General features: G+C 53.9%; 1 protein-coding gene and 1 long non-coding RNA gene across 6 annotated transcripts in view; one reads left to right on the plus strand and one right to left on the minus strand.

Moving 5' to 3' along the window:
- The window catches only part of LOC311591685 (IgGFc-binding protein-like), a 46850-nt gene extending 34351 nt beyond the window's left edge, over nt 1-12499 (plus strand). The window contains exons 15-22 of the mRNA XM_084771596.1: nt 73-689; nt 1057-1600; nt 2483-3051; nt 3923-4496; nt 6131-6330; nt 10047-10430; nt 11960-12231; nt 12341-12499. Of these exons, the coding sequence (XP_084627722.1) occupies nt 73-689; nt 1057-1600; nt 2483-3051; nt 3923-4496; nt 6131-6330; nt 10047-10430; nt 11960-12231; nt 12341-12350 (3170 nt within the window). The 3' untranslated portion in view covers nt 12351-12499. The remainder of the gene's footprint in view (nt 1-72; nt 690-1056; nt 1601-2482; nt 3052-3922; nt 4497-6130; nt 6331-10046; nt 10431-11959; nt 12232-12340) is intronic.
- LOC311591686 lies at nt 12231-16174 on the minus strand. Of its 5 annotated transcripts, none has more exons than XR_014777163.1 (3): nt 15540-16130; nt 13536-15184; nt 12231-12868 (listed from the first exon to the last, which is right to left on the minus strand). It is a non-coding gene; the product is annotated as an uncharacterized lncRNA (long non-coding RNA). The 5 variants fall into 5 exon arrangements; XR_014777164.1 differs by having other exon boundaries at nt 12958-15184; XR_014777166.1 differs by lacking the exon at nt 12231-12868 and having other exon boundaries at nt 12899-15184; nt 15540-15816; nt 15980-16165.
- Nucleotides 16175-16176: the final 2 nt, after the last annotated feature.

Raw genomic sequence — 16176 nt, forward strand, 5'->3', positions numbered from 1 at the left:
CTGGAGCTGGGAGTCTCAGTGTCCCCCCACTCCAACACCACGGCTTCTCTCCCTCCCTTCCTCTCCCCACAGAGATCTCCTGCCCTGACAACAGCCACTATGAGCTCTGTGGCCCACCGTGCCCAGCCAGCTGCCCACCCCCAGCACGCCACACAGCCCCACCTGTGTGTGACGGGCCCTGTGTGGAGGGATGCCAGTGTGACCAGGGCTTCGTGTTGAGCGCCGAGCAGTGTGTTCCCTTGGACGGCGGCTGTGGCTGCTGGGTCAATGGCACATACCATGAAGCCGGCACTGAGTTTTGGACTGATGCCACCTGCTCTGAGAAGTGTCACTGTGGACCTGGTGGTGACTCCTTAGTCTGCAAGGCGGCCAGCTGCGGGCGGGGTGAGGAGTGTGCCTTGTTGCCCTCTGGCAAGCTAGGCTGCCAACCTACAAGCACAGCTGAGTGCCAGATATTGGGTGATCCCCATTATGTCACCCTCGATGGTCACCGGTTTGACTTCCAAGGCACCTGCGAGTACCTCCTGAGCGCACCCTGCCATGCACCACCCTCGGGGACTGAATACTTCAATGTCACTGTGGCTAACGAGCACAGGGTCAGCCGGGCTGTCAGCTACACCCGCAGCGTCACTCTGCATATCTATGGCCTCAGACTGACCCTCAGTGCCCAGTGGCCACAGAAGCTACAGGTGAGTGGGCTGTGGGCCACACAGAAGCCATCCGAGCCTCTGCTGTGCAGGAGAGAATGAGGTGACCATTGCCCGGAGCGCCTTTCCCAGCTTGGCAGGAGCAGAGGCTGGTTCAGCGCCCAGCCTGTGGCAGCAGGAAGGCTGCAAGCCGCTGGCTTCCCCAGGCTCAGCCTTCCAGCATTCCTCTGCAGGGTGGCTTGTCAGAAAATGCCTGCTTCAGGGCAGCATATTAACCAATGTCACCAGTCGCTTTACTATTACTACACCCAGCCGTCGTATGCTTAACATCACTGACACTGAAAGTTGTAGGCAGGATTGGAACCCATATAGACAGCACTCAACGCATTCCCCTTCCCCGCACCCACAGGTGGACGGAGAGATGGTGATGCTGCCTTTTCAGCTGGACTCACTGTTGCTCATCCATCTGAGCGGCACAGCAGTGGTGGTACACACCACCTCGGGGATCTCCTTGGCTTTTGATGGGAACAGTTTCCTGCGCCTGCACGTGCCTGCAGCCTATGCTGGCGCCCTCTGTGGCCTCTGCGGGAACTACAACAAAGATCCCAGCGATGACCTCACAGCAGTGGGTGGCAAACCTGAGGGCTGGCAGGTGGGAGGAACACCAGGCTGTGATCAGTGCCAGCCTGGGCCCTGCCCACAGCCCTGCACACCCGAGCAACAGGAGTCCTTCCGTGGCCCCGACGCCTGCGGCATAATCTCGGACCCCAAAGGCCCGCTAGCACCCTGCCACAGCCTTGTGCCACCCACACAGTACTTTGAGGCTTGCTTGCTGGATGCCTGTCAGGTTCAGGGCCATCCAGGAGGCCTCTGTCCTGCCGTGGCCACCTATGTGGCAGCTTGTCAGGCTGCCGGGGCCCAACTTGAAGAGTGGAGGAAGCCAGACTTCTGTCGTGAGTACCGACCTGTGCAGCTCCACACAGACAGGGTCTCCCCCGACACATTTCAGGGGCTCTAAGACAAGAGCCCTGTTGCTTCGGTGAATCTCAAGGTCCATCCCCACCGTCTCCTGTCAGAGACACGCCCTGGCACTAATGCTGAAAAACACCAGTGGGGTAGGGGGAACCCAGGTGCCCACCGGAAGTCAGAAACCCTGGGTGCAGCCCACTCTGGAGGTTCATGTTCCTGGTAGACTTGGATATGACCCAGTGACAGTTACTCAGCAAGGAACCCCTGTGAGAGGCCAAGCGAGTGACACCTGGTCACAAGTCCCTGGACCATCTCCCACACTGGATAGAGCTAGGCAGACAGGAGTGGTCGGATAGCCCAGTGGTGTCTGGGGAGGCTGCACACCGCCCGCCACATGCTGGCCAGACATCAGACATGCTCAGCTGCAATCAGGACCTGCTCCCGGCAGATCCAAGTGGACTGAGTCAGGAGGTTGTGGGGTAGCTCTTTCAGGCAGATGTGTTGGATCAGGCCCACCGTGTCAGTGTCAGCCAATCACTGTCTTCAGTCAGGCTCACCGGTCTCCCACACACATGGTCTCTAGTCACACTCACACCCACGCATAGACTGCTCTGGTCAGTTGCATGTGGTCATATCCCCCAGACAGTCACTTGCTTTAGGAGTACTTGTCAGGGTGACAACCCTTCTCAGGAGACCTGGTCATGCCCCACACGCGGAATCACACATATCACTGCCCCGGTCACATGTTCTAGGTCAAGTCCCAGGCCAAGCCAGAGGCACCAGGTAGCCTCAGTCAGTCTCTCCCACCCATGCTCTCCTCCTGGTGCCGCCATTGCCTCGGCCTGACTCTTCCTCTCCGCCCACAGCCCTCCAGTGCCCTGCCAACAGTCACTACCAGCTCTGTGGTGACTCCTGCCCTGTGAGCTGCCCGACCCTCTCAGCCCCCGAGGGCTGTGAATCCACCTGCCGTGAGGGCTGTGTCTGTGACCCTGGCTTCGTGCTGAGTGGTGACACCTGTGTGCCCGTGGGCCAGTGCGGCTGCCTCTACGAGGGACGCTACCACCTGCTGGGTGCCACCTTCTATTCCAGCTCTGAGTGTGATTGGCTCTGCGAGTGCCGGCCAGGCGGTGATGTCAGCTGCCAGATGGAGACCTGTGGGGTCTATGAGGAGTGCCGGATGGAAGACGGCATCTGGGGCTGCCGTCCCAAAAGCTCTAAGTTTATGTTGGTCCTCGGTGGCACCCATCATGCCACCCTTGACGGACGGGTGTACGACCTCCCCGGCTCCTGCTCCTACATCTTGGCCCAAGTTTGTTACCCGAAACCTGGAGACGAGGAATTTTCCATTGTGCTGGAGAAGAACCTCGCTGGTGATGTCCAGCGGGTGGTGGTGACTGTGACGGGCCAGGTTGTGGTCCTGGCTCAAGGACCACAGGTAAGGGGATACAACCCTGGCCTTGGTTCTGGTAAGGGCACAGGCCCCCCCATAATGAGGGTCATTGGAAGCCATCCCCACCGTACTTTGGAGGGGCTTGGGGGACGTTGGCAAGCTTGACAGTCATAAGAGTTACCACAGCGCCTGGCAGCCTGTGAGGCAAAAGGTGCCACCCTGAAACCTATTGGAGACATGGCCCTGTCGCTGCTCTGGGAGATTAAATTGGCCTCACTCCACTCTAACTGAAACGCACTTTAGCTCTGCCAGGAAGGCCGAAGGGGTGTCAGTGGTTGTTTTAAAAGTGTGTGGCGGCTTCTCTCTTAACCTGGCTGGCACCCACATAACGTAATCGAAGCGGGACTATTATATTTACTTAACAAGCTTTATGGCACAAGAACTGAGCAGTGTTAATCGATTTTTAACCCTTTGAGATAACCTGGCTTCCTCTGCTGTGAATCCCTGAGAGACTTGCTTCCACGGCGTTCTGTGCCCCAGCTGCGCTCTCCTGATGTCCCCTGGACCTCTGCTCCTGCCTGAACCCCCACGTCCTTCTCTCTCTCCCCTCTCTCTTCCCTTGGCTGTCAGGGAGTCCAGCCTTATCCTCCCCTTTGCTCACTCATTGGCTGTCAAGCCTCTTCATTAACATATCGGGGAACAATTGGGGTGCACACTCAGGAGATTCTAAGAGGAAGGATCGCAACCAGATTTGTGACTGGGGGAGGCAGAGAAATCAGTATTTGAATCTTTACACAGTGCACAACAAATAGCATTATACCTACAAAGAGAGATACAGCTCCTTGCCTGAACTGTGAGGGCCTTCCTCAAACCTGCTCTTTCCCTCACCCCAGCTTGATTGACCTTTTCTATCCAGGTGACCGTGGACGGTGAAGCTGTGACGCTACCCATCAGCGTAGGCTCCGTATATATAACTGCTGAAGGCCGAAACATGTTTCTACAGACAGAAAAGGGGCTGGAGCTTCTCTTTGACGGTGACGACCACATCCTCATGTCCATCCCTAGTCCTTTCCACGGGCGACTCTGTGGCCTCTGTGGAAACTTCAACGGGAACCAGAGCGATGACTTTGTGCTGCCCAGTGGAGCGGCAGCCGCCAGCGTGGAGGCCTTCGGAGCTGCCTGGCGAGCTCCCGGCTCCTTCCTGGGCTGTGGGGAAGGCTGCGGGCCCCAGGGCTGCCCTGTGTGCTTGGCAGAGGAGACACAGAAATATGAGAGGAATGAAGCCTGCGGCATGATCCGGGACCCCCAAGGCCCCTTTGCAGCCTGCCACCAGATCCTCTGTCCCTCGGAATACTTCCACCAATGCGTGTATGACATGTGTGCCCACAAGGGCCGGAAAGCCTATCTCTGCCGGAGCCTGGCAGCCTATACTGCAGCCTGTCAGGCAGCTGGTGCCACAGTGAAGCCCTGGAGGACAGACAGCTTCTGCCGTGAGTGTCTGTGGGCCCCTGTGCGACACCCCGCCCCCCTCACCCCGCCCCCCTCACCCCGCCCCCCTCACCCCAACACCCCCTCACCCCGCCCCCCTCACCCCAACACCCCCTCACCCCAACACCCCCTCACCCCGCCCCCCTCACCCCGCCCCCCCTCACCCCAACACCCCCTCACCCCGCCACCCCTCACCCCGCCACCCCTCACCCCGCCACCCCTCACCCCGCCACCCCCTCACCCCGCCGGGCCCTCCTTCCCTGTCTGCTGCTCAGAAGTCCCCGCCTATGACAGGGCTTCCCCTAGCTCTGCCCTAGCATCCTCTATGGCTCTCCTTCTGGCTCTGGGGTCTCGGATTCCAGTCACGAGTCCACTCTCCCCAGCTGGCACATCTGCCTCTTCCCAGGGCGGTCCCCGGCTCTTTCCGCAGTGGCCTGAAAGTGAGGCGGATGGAAGGAGAGCCCACAGGAGTCGTGAGTCTGCGGCTCACTGACCCCTCCGTATCTTCTCGCATGCTCAGTACAAGGCCACACAGGAAGTAGACCCCCAATCCAGGACCACACCCCTCCTTTCGGTCCTCGGGGCAGGCACAGGTCCCCTAGGATAGCCCCCATGCCAAAGCGATGGTCCCCGGTGTAGTGGTGAAAAGCCATCCGTCCTTCAGTCCCCTAGGCGGGACCTAGACCCAAGGGCGTTGAGACAGCCCCTCGGTTTGACTGTGCACCATGTCTCCAGCTCAAACAGCAGGCTAGCCCCGTGCGTCCTGTGTGCTCTGGGCCCGTCTCCTGGTGGTCTTTATAGTCTCTGCACCTGCTGTGTTTCCAATTTGAAATCAAACCTCACCCCAAACTTGATCCTTCTCTTCTTGCCGCGGGGACTCTCGGATGATAGGCACACCAGCGTGCAATGCTTAGTCAGAGCCCCGAGCCTTATGTTTGGTATCATCCTAGATAATTCACATATTCTGGCCTTTCCCTTGCTCCATCCTCAAGCCCAATTCCCATCTCACCCAGATACTCTGTCCTCCCCCCCCCCATCCCCACTTAGGGCTGTCAAGCACCCCTCCCATTTCATCTGAACCTTCTGCCTGAGCCTCGTGCCCCACTTCTCCACCCCATCCCCACCCTCTTCCTGGGCCTCCCCTTGCTATCCACACCCTCGTCCTGTACCTCTCAACCGCACCCCTGTCTTTTTTTTTTTTTTTTGGTTTTTCTGAGACAGGGTTTCTCTGTGTAGCCTTGGCTGTCCTGGACTCGCTCTGTAGACCAGGCTGGCCTCGAACTCACTGCGATCCACCTGCCTCTGCCTCCCGAGTGCTGGGATTACAGGCGAGCGCCACCACACCCGGCCGCACCCCTGTCTTATGGCTGAGCCTCCAAATCTAAGCCCAGACTTCTTCCACGCAGTACTTCCTTCCCCCCGCGTTTCCATTTTCCAGGCCGGACTCCCTGTCTCAGATTTCTCACCATCACAGACCCTGCCCCCCACCCCCATCTTGTCTCCCAGCGCAGCATGTCAGGCTGCAGTGCTCTGTCAGCCTGGGCGTGAGCTTTGTATGACAGGGTTGAGGACTGCCTGCGGCATCCGCACCCCCGGCCGCATCCTGACCAGGGCTTCCTGGGTCCTCTCCCCACAGCTCTCCCGTGCCCTGCCCACAGCCACTACTCTGTCTGCACACGCTCCTGTCAGGGCTCCTGTGCTGCGCTCTCCGGCCCTGCTAGCTGCACCACTCGCTGCTTTGAAGGATGTGAGTGTGATGATCACTTCCTGCTCTCCCAGGGTGTGTGCATTCCCGTGCACGACTGCGGCTGCACCCACAACGGTCAATATATGCCGGTGAGTGGGGGCTCCAAGCGGGCCGTGTGGGTGGAGGGGCTGGAGGGACATTCAGAGCTGCTGTGCCCTGGGTTTCTGTTCAAGACACGGGGGGTGGGGTGGGGTGAGGGGAGCATTACCTGCTCCCAGCTGTGGCCACTGTACTAAGTCACCCCAGACTCAGCAGGTCAGAACAAGAGAGCTTAGTTCCCCACAGTTTGGAGGCCAGGACTCAAAGACCAGGCTCACCACCCTAACATCAAAGGGATGGAAGGGACATTGTCATGAGAGGATCCTGAGGAGAATCTCGTCCTTGCCTGCCCCTCCCTCTGGCTCTGCCATCACTTCTCTGTGTGACACAACATCTCCCCGCATCGTTCTTTTGTGGGTGTCCATGGGATCCCCCACCCACAGAACCAGGATAAACCCTGCAATGACACGTTCCCACTTAAGCTAGCATGCCTGGTCCCAGGAACTGTGAGTTGCTGTCTTTTGGTGTGGGGGCGTTCCTCCGCTACCCTCCCGTCTCTGCACCTCTTCATCCTGGCTCCATAGGCGCCTGGTACTCAGGACAGGTGGTACCCAGAGAGTGTAAGCCTCATCCTACCGTGCATCCCATTCAGCAAAAAGAACAGTTTTATGATAGTGCAGTGGGCGGCTCAGCTACCAGTCACTCACCAGGGTGCTTTGGCATTTAGTAGGTAACGTTCTTGCTGATGCTTTTTGAAAGCCGTGTGTGTGTGTGTGTGTGTGTGTGTGTGTGTGTGTGTGTGTGTGTTTGAAATGTTAGTTTATCTTGTGGTCACAACAACACGAAGGTTACAAATCAAGGCTGCGCAATAGAGACGCCATCCCAAAGTCCCTCATTAGGGAGCAGCCCTCGCGTGCGCAGGCTGGAAGTGGAGCCACATTTCTGCCGCTTCCGTCAGGTCTCGCTTGCTTCTGGAAGCCTAGGCTAGGTCTGCAGGCTCCTCTGGACTTCTACATCTGCCCTCCAGTTCTGACCCGGTCCCTTGCTCCCCTCCTTGCATCCCCACCCCTCCTGTCCCCCCATCTTTCTGTGCCTCCCCATCTCTTCCCTGGCCTCTGCGCTGAGTCGCCCTTTTGGGCTTGTGAAGCTGGCACCCAGAGGAAGGCCCGCAGGGAAATACAAATGTGGGAGTCCTTGGAATACACGCAGCACAGTCAGCTCACTGAGTCTCAGGGCACACCAATGGATTCCACCCTGAATGCAAAACACTGGGGGGGGGGGGGGGGAAATGACAAGTGTCCCGAGCATGCGCAGAACTGTCATCTTGCCGTGATCAGTGCTACACTGTTTAGGTGTTTATGCTGCATTTGCGTCCTATTGGACAAGGTCTGAGCTGCACAGTAGCATGTGGTGGGTTGCATGCAGAAACTACACTGATGTATGCAATGGATTTGGCATCCTCCAATCCAGGACCCTCAGGGGCTTCTGGACCAAGGGATGGCTCTGTTGTGATAACTACAGATTTTTTTTTTCTTGCAAAGTTTTCGAAGTTTTAGGTGGGTTTTTTTTCAAACTTTTGCTCTTTTAAATAATCTAAGTTTAGAACAATTGTAAGTGTGTGTGCGTATGTGTGTGTGTGTGTGTGTGTGTGTGTGTGTGTGTGTGTGTTGTACCCTTTCCTGAGGCTCTCGTACTGATGCCCTGCTCGCTTTAACCACCTTCTGTTTGGGAGTGTGTGTGTGTGTGTGCCTGTTATTTCCTATAAACCATTCTGAGACTTTCTTGTGAACATGGTGGCTCCTTCAAAACCAGGAAGTTCAGTTAATCAATACCAATTTGACCCGGATTTCACCAGCTGTTTCAGCACACACATCTGTAATCGTCATCCTCCCTGACCCAAGGCCCCTGAGGAGGCAGACACTGTTTTCTGTTCATGCAGTCTGATGAAATCTCCACGGAGGGTAGGCCTGAGGACTGAGCTCAGGGCAGGATGGTCAGAAAAGAGACACCCAGGTCAGGGAAAGGGCATCTCTAGGGCCATTCGTTTCCAGATCTTTCCAGCCTCCACCTTACCTCCCCAAGTAATTTTTAAAAATGTATTATAGTAGTAAGTGTCTTCATATAATTAATATCTTAATAAGTCACTACAAAATATAATCGATTAAAACAATGACTACTTTTGCGTTTCTAATCCTGTGACTGCAGTTTGGGATGGGGGTCCTACAATCATCTGAGCTTATTTGTCACCTAACGGGGGGGGGGACAGGGACAGACAGGGCCACTGCTGTAGGACACTAGCCATTTGTTACTGTAAGACAGTACCTGAGGAGGACTGCTTCGTGGATACAGGAGGTTTGTGTAACTAACTCACAGCTTTGGAGACTTGGAAGTCCAAAGAGCATGCACGGCACGGGCTCTGGGAGGCCCCCGTGGCTGCACCATGGCGTCATGGGAGCGTCTGTATGTCTCTGTCAACATGGAGCCTCTCTCCTAACAAGCCATAGGACTTCTACTATGGACATGCCCCCCATCCTAGAGACTCTAGGGATGCAGTCAGCTCCCAAAGGCCACACATGTCCTATTTCTCACTTAAAATCAAGGGCTGTAATAAGACATCACCATTTCACCCTCAGTGCTCTGCCCCTCCCCTTCCTTTCTCATTTAGCATGGTCAAAGAGGATTGAGTCTTTCGTTACTGTGTACACAGTACTCTGACTGCACGTACACCTGCAGGCCAGAAGAGGGCGCCAGATCTCACTATAGATGGCTGTGAGCCACCATGTGGTTGCTGGGAATTGAACTCAGGACCTTTGGACGAGCAGACAGTGCCCTTAACCTCTGAGCCATCTAGCCAGCGCCTGATTCTTTCTTTACAAGACTTAGTCATGCATATTGTCTTGATGGCTTTTTCTCATTGGTTTCCGAGCCTGCATCTGCACAGCCAAATTTCTGGCATACCAACATCAAACAGAAAGAATGTTTGTTTTTGGTACAGGGTCTTATTATGTACTCTTGGTTGTCCTAGAGCTTTCTATACAGACCAGGCTGGCCTCGAACTCACAGAGATAATCTTGCCTCTGCCTCCTGAGCGCTGGGATTAAAGGTATGTGCCACGACACCCAGCCTCAGTCAATTTCTTTCTGAAATTAATGTTTGTATTCATTTGAAAACAGAGTTATTTCCTACTAATAGGCTACACTGAAGCGTGGCCAGGCCCCTTGTGCGTGGGTCTGCTTGAGACATGCATTACCCCTGCTTTCCTTTTGTTGTCAGAGACTCCCTTGCAGCTATAATAACCACACGCCATAGGCTAATAATGCTAGTTTGGCAGGAGCTTCTAGGATCATCCAGGCTCTCCCAGGGTAACCAGAGTCCCTACTTCTAAACTCTATAGAGGGACGAAGTCTCCACTTTCTTCATACCATTCATGCAAAACTAAAGTGCTTGCATGGTTCAGGGTTAATAAGTCATAGTCAAGCCAAGGCACTGGCCTGAGCTAGGATCATTGTCTGCATCCTCCAGTGGACAAGCCCAGGCTTGTGCTCACAGCAAACTGGGCACACTCTGAGACAGACGCAGAAGTGATGATGGGGAGGAATGTCAAGGCCCTTGATTCAAGACGTGAACTCCGCACAGCCAGGTCACTGCTGTATCTTATTTACAAATCACAGTCCTGGGTAGAGGGCATCCAGGCCGTTTGCTACTGGGGACTTCTGTGGTTCCCCCTCTGTGTGAATGCACACCATCCATCCCTTTCTGTGCGCAGGTGAACTCCTCGCTGATGGCCTCAGACTGCAGCGAGCGCTGCTCTTGCTCCCCACGCACCGGCCTGACATGCTATGCAGCTGGCTGCCCATCTGGCCAGGTCTGTGAGATCCAAGCAGGAGTCCGGGATTGTTGGCCAGCCGATGGTCTCTGCTCCCTGACTGTGGATGCCAACCTCACTACCTTTGATGGAGCTCACAATACCATCAGCTCCCCTGGTGTCTATGAGCTTTCTTCTCGCTGCCCTGGACTCCAGAAGAGCGTGCCCTGGTACCGTGTGGTTGCTGATGTCGAGCCTTGTCATGGCAACAACAAGGTCGTGGGCAAGGTCCACATCTTCTTCCAGGATGGGATGGTGACTGTGATCCCAAGCAAGGGCGTGTGGGTAAGCCTGGGCACAGGGGGCAGGGATGTCCTCTCTGGGCTGTCCTTCTACCTGTCACTGTGTCCTACGTCCCGCCTGCCTGGGGGCCTCTTGGTCTGCTTTCTTCATCCAGATCTCCGCATCTTTTTTTCCTGGATTTGTACCCATCTCTACATGTCAGCCTGGGCCCCTGTCCTTGGCCTGAGCTCTTACACGCTAGTAACAGGACAGCTCTGTTGTTGGCTTTAATCAAGACCCCACTGGCTGGCAGTGACAGGAAACCAATCACGAATGTCCTTGGGGGAAAAGGAATGGACTGGCTCCATATCTGGGAAAGCCAGAGACAGACTGTCAGAAGTCTGGACCCACACACCCCAGCTACATTGCTGGGAGTTTACACTTCTGGGTTTCAAACTTGTCCCTGAAGTCAACTTTTTTTTTTTAAGACAGAATTTATGTATATTTCTGTATAGTACTGGCTGTCCTGAAACTCACTATATAGATCAGACCGGCCTTGAGTGCACATAGATCCACCTGTTTCTACCCTCTGAATGCAAGAATTGAACAAGGGCCACATGCCTAGATTTCAACTTCATTCTATTTTGTTTGTTTTTGCTTTTCAAAACAGGGTCTCTCTGTGTAGCCCTGGCTGTCCTGGACTGCTCTGCAGACCAGGCTGGCCTTGAACTCACAGCGATCCACCTGCCTTTGCCTCCCGAGTGCTGGGATTAAAGGTGTGCGCCACCACTGACTGACCCTCGCCTTCACTCTTAGACCATTTTCGTTTCATGCAGGGAAGTACCACCTGCCCCATCCCGGCTACCTCAGCAGAAACTCCCACAACATACTCCCCAGGCCTGCATCTTAGTGAGCGAGTTTGGACTGCCTGCCCACTCCTGGTCTTTGGAGTGGAATGCTATCATTAGCCCAGTTGGCATTGCATAAAGCGTTGGCATTCTCCACCCCCACCCCCCACCCCCGCCAAGTCAATTTCCAGGTTCCATGGTCCCCTCTAAGCACTCAGTACGTAGTTGTACGCATGGCTGAGGATTGTTACAATGAGAGGATATGAAGAAACAACGTAAAGGGAAAGAGGGGCCGGACAGGACGCGCTGAATCAGTATTACATTTTGAAAGCTGGGACCTGAAGGATGACCCCAGATTCGCTCACTTGCTTACTTAACTCGTCTGTCTGACCCAAGGAGCTTCCCCCACCCCCTTATTTGGGAATATTGTAAAAAATCTACTATTCTGTCCTTCCACCCACTGACAATTTACATCCTAAACAATGATTCTGAAAATACTAGTAAGTCAATTTGGGAGTCACAGTGCAATGTACAGAAGCATGCAAAGTGGGCTGAGCGTCCACACATCCGCAGCTGACTTCTCACCTGTCCGTCCTCCTCCTAACCCTCCTCTCCAGGGCCCATCCCGCCCAGCACCTGCCCCTCCCGCTTGATTGGTCCTTGTGCATGAGGACTCCAGCCTTGGTGGCCCCGCAGCTGCTCTGCCACTCAAGTCTCAATGGTCCACCCCCCTCCCCCCACCAGGTGAACGGTCTCCGAGTGGACCTCCCAGCTAACGTGTTAACATCTGTGTCTGTGAGGAGGCTGCCCGAGGGCTCCATGCTTGTCCGCCAGAAGGCCGGGGTCCAGGTGTGGCTTGGACAAGACGGGCACCTGGATGTGATGGTCAGCGATAGCCATGCAGCCATGCTGTGTGGGGCCTGTGGAAACTTTGATGGGGACCAGGCTAATGATATGCATAAATCTCACAAGAAGATTCCGATGGAGAAGTGGAGAGCGCAGGACTTCTCCCCATGGTGAGGATGGAGGGCAGAAGCCAGGCCTTTGGGGGCGGGGCAAGGAGGGAGTGCGGGTGGGTAGCTGCTCAGTGTGCAGGATGAAGGGCTAAGCATCTGTCTCTTGCAGTTCCAACTGATCAGTTACCCCTGGCAGTGAAGACTTGAAGACTTGCTGCCTCCCAGAAGTTGCAGTGACTGACAGATGCCCTGTGTGTCCCTTCCCTGTCCCTCCCCTCTGCTGAGCCCAGTCTGAAAGCATTGAGTAAATATGTAGACCCACGTTGCACGCCAGTGTGTCTGCCTCCTGCTGTCTCCCCCGGTTCTCTCCCCACTGTGGGATTCGTGGGTGGAGATGAGTGCTTGTGCGAAAGGGACGCTGTCTGCGCGTGTGGGTGCGTGAGCAGCGGCAGAATCGGCTGGGCAGAGTGGGAGAAGCCCTGGGGAGGTTGAGGAGCGGACGGATGAACCGATGCATGACTGGATGGGGAAAGAGGTGGGAGGTGGACAGAGACAGACAGACAGACAGACTCCGGCTTTGCCATTGATAAGCCTGGTGAGCTGCCCGGTTTCTCTCTCACCTGGTTTCATCACCTTTAAGTAGCAGAAAGGGTGGCGTTTTCTCACAGAGTTACAGTGAGGATTAGTGTAGGAATCCCTAAACAACAAAAAAAATTTAACGGAGATGTTAGAAAAATGAATCCATTACTCTCCTGCTGTTGGTAAAACACCATGACTAAAGGCAACCTGTAGCAAAAAGACACGATGTGGGCTTGTGGCTCCAGAGAGGGAGTCCATAATGGTGGAGGAAGCACAGCAGCAGGGGCTGGAGCAGGACACTGAGAGCTGGGAGATTACATCTCAACTGCAGACATGAGCAGAGAGGAAACAGGAAGCTGGATCGCTGCTTCTTCTTCCTTCCTTCCTTCCTTCTTTTCTTCTCTTCCTCCTCCTTCTTCTTCTGGTTTTTTTTCGGGACAGAATCTCCCTGTGTAGCCTTGGCTGTCCCGGACTCGCTTTGTAGACCAGGCTGGCCTCGAACTCACAGAGATCCACCTGCCTCTGCCTCCCAAGTGCTGGGATTAAAGGTGTGCGCCACCAAATCCACCCTGGTGAGGCACTTCCACCAACAGTTTCAAGCAGGGCCACCTGCTGGGGACCAAATGTTCAAATGCCCGAGCTCATGGGGGACATCATCCAACCCACCCCAGGGAACACAGAAGGTGGTCCAGAGAGCCAGATTTAAAGGGCACATTGAGTTCGCAGTATATCATGTCAAGTGTCAGAATAATAATATGTCAGAATAATATGGCTTGAGTCCTTACTGTTTCATGGGATGACGGAGCGCAAGATCTGACTGACATGGGTCCATGAAGCCGGAGAAGAGTGAACATAGTAAATATAGAATCTTCTTTCAACAGTCTTATTATGAACCAGAGTCTAATATGTTCAGCTTCTAGGATCCTAGGGTGGAGTGGTTGGACAGTAGGGGGGGGGTCAGTTTTACAGTCTAAGGCTATTCGTGGAGTTGTGTGATGGACAGTGATGAGGGCAGTGTGGCCACAAGTGGGCAAGGCATGACGAAGAGGCAAACACTGTAGTGGGTCAGTGGGTGTGCTGATGCTCAGAACACCCGCATTCGAGGAGTAAGGCGGAGAGGTAGGAGCCGATGCGTGGGAAACGGGACACACAAGAGCTGAGGCTCCGACCGGGCTATAGTTCGGGGGGCAGGTTGAAGTCACAAGAAAAGCAGACATAACCTGGAAATTGCTAGTTCTGGTGACAGCAATGGGAGCGCAGCCTAGTCGCTTTCAGAATTACTGCTGGCCTAGCCAGGGGCCAGAGAGAAAAGTGTAGCGATGGCGCCCAGGGGAACGAGGACCTAATCCTACGCTCTGGTTTCACTCTGCTGCTGTGTCAGATACCATGACCAAAGCAATTTAGGAGAGGAAAGGACTTCTATAGAGAGATAGACAGACAATAGACAGGTAGATGATGGATAGATAAACATACACATAGATGATAGATAGACACACAGACAGATTATAGGTGATAGATCGACAGATGATAGATCATAGATGATAGATAGACAAATAGATAGATGATAGACAGACAGATAGATAGATGACAAATAGATGATAGACAGACAGACAGACAGACAGAGGCAGGCATGAAAGTAGGAGGGAGGACTAGTTGGGAGAAATAAAGCGGTCATCAGGAGTGAGGAAATAGAAAGGTTAAAGGGGTGAATATGACCACAACACACTGTCCACACGTTAGAATTGTCAAAAGAATTCTATAATTCCTATGATTTTACTACACTAAAAGTCATTCTATTGCATACATGAGCAAATTTATACTATGTAGACTACTTATCAATAAATAATAATAATAATAATAATAATTATTATTATTATTATTATTATTATTGGAAATACTAGGGGCTTGGGAGATGTCTCAGCAGGTAAGAAATCTTGCTGAGCAAGCCTGAGGACTTGGGTTCAAATCCTATCCCGTATGTAAAAACAAAACAAAACAAAAAACCAAAAAACACCTGAAGTGGTCACCTGTGTGCCTGTAACCACAAAACTGGTGTGGTAGAAGTGAGACAGGAGGCTTTCTGGTCACCAGCCTAGCTCTAAGTTCAGTGAGCGACCCTCTATCAGAAGAATAAAGCAGAGAGGTAGAGCAAGACGCCGACATTCTCCTCTGCCCTCTATGTGCACACATACACATACCATGTAACCATTAAAGCATTGTCAGTGTCTTTGATAGGCTTTTATTGTAAGAATGCCCTTTAATGCTATTTTTGCCTTAAAAAGAAGAAGAAAAAGAGGGTGGGGTAAGCTCACACCTGTAATCCCAACACTTAGAGAGGCAGAGGTAGGCAGATCGCTGTGAGTTCGAGGCCAACCTGGTCTACAAAGTGAGTCCAGAACAGCCAGGGCTACACAGAGAAACCCTGTCTCCAAATCTAAGAAAGAAAAAAAAAAAAAAGAAAAGAAAAGAAAAAAAAAGGATGTTGGAGGCTAGGGTGATTTGTCACCCTGACGACCATGCAGCCATCCCCAGGCACTTGGCTGCTTTGAATGGATGACTCTCATCCAACCAGCCTCCCCTTGGCAGCCAGCTGCTGTGCTGTCATGGCAGCCTGGCAGCTCTTGAACGCTCCGCGGACACCTCCAGGAAGCTACAATCACTTCCATTCCAGCCCTGACTATTCCCAACAGTTTTCACGGACTTCTTCCCACCGGAAGCCTCTGTAAACCCTAGCAGCCACTTCACCTAGGCCAGAGGAGAAACACTTCCCCCCCCCCCCAATAACCCACCCAAAAGTCTGTGGTTACTGTGAAGTGTCCTTCCCCTGCTGTGGCCTCCGAGGGGACACGCTTCTGCAGAGCTGGAAGCACTTCTGCTGCCCCCTGGTGGTGCAACATTAATACTGGACCATCTGCGACTCTACCTTGGCTTCTTCCTTCGCTGCGGTTGATAGTTCTTATCAGCAGCGTGGGCTGAATCCACGGCGTGAAGAGGAAGGGACAGGAGGCGGAAGCAACTGCCAACCAGCAGCAGCACTGCAAGGAGACTGGCAGCGCAGCAGTGGCCCTAGAGCAGCCGGGACAACGTTAGGGAGACCGAGGGGTTTCCAGAGAGGGGCCGACCCAGCCACCCTCCCACAGGCATCCACGCACGCACACAACACCAATGCACATAAAACATAAACAACAAACAGACAAACGGACACTGTCTGACATTCCTAGAGTGTTACCGCAAGCGAGGGGGAGAACCGCGGCGCAGCTGGGATAGAATTCCCCTGCCTGGGAAAGAGCAAGGGGCGAAGCCAAAAAAAAAAAAAAAAGAAAAGAAAAGAAAAGAAAAGGAAAGACAGAAAAAAAGAAAAGAAAAGAAAAGACAGGAGCCCGACAGAGGTTCCGGAATCCCCACCCGCAGCGCGCGCTCTCCGAC

The sequence above is a fragment of the Acomys minous genome (genome assembly GCF_964271855.1).
Source record: "Acomys minous genome assembly, chromosome: 20".
NCBI classification, from domain to species: Eukaryota; Metazoa; Chordata; class Mammalia; order Rodentia; family Muridae; genus Acomys; species Acomys minous.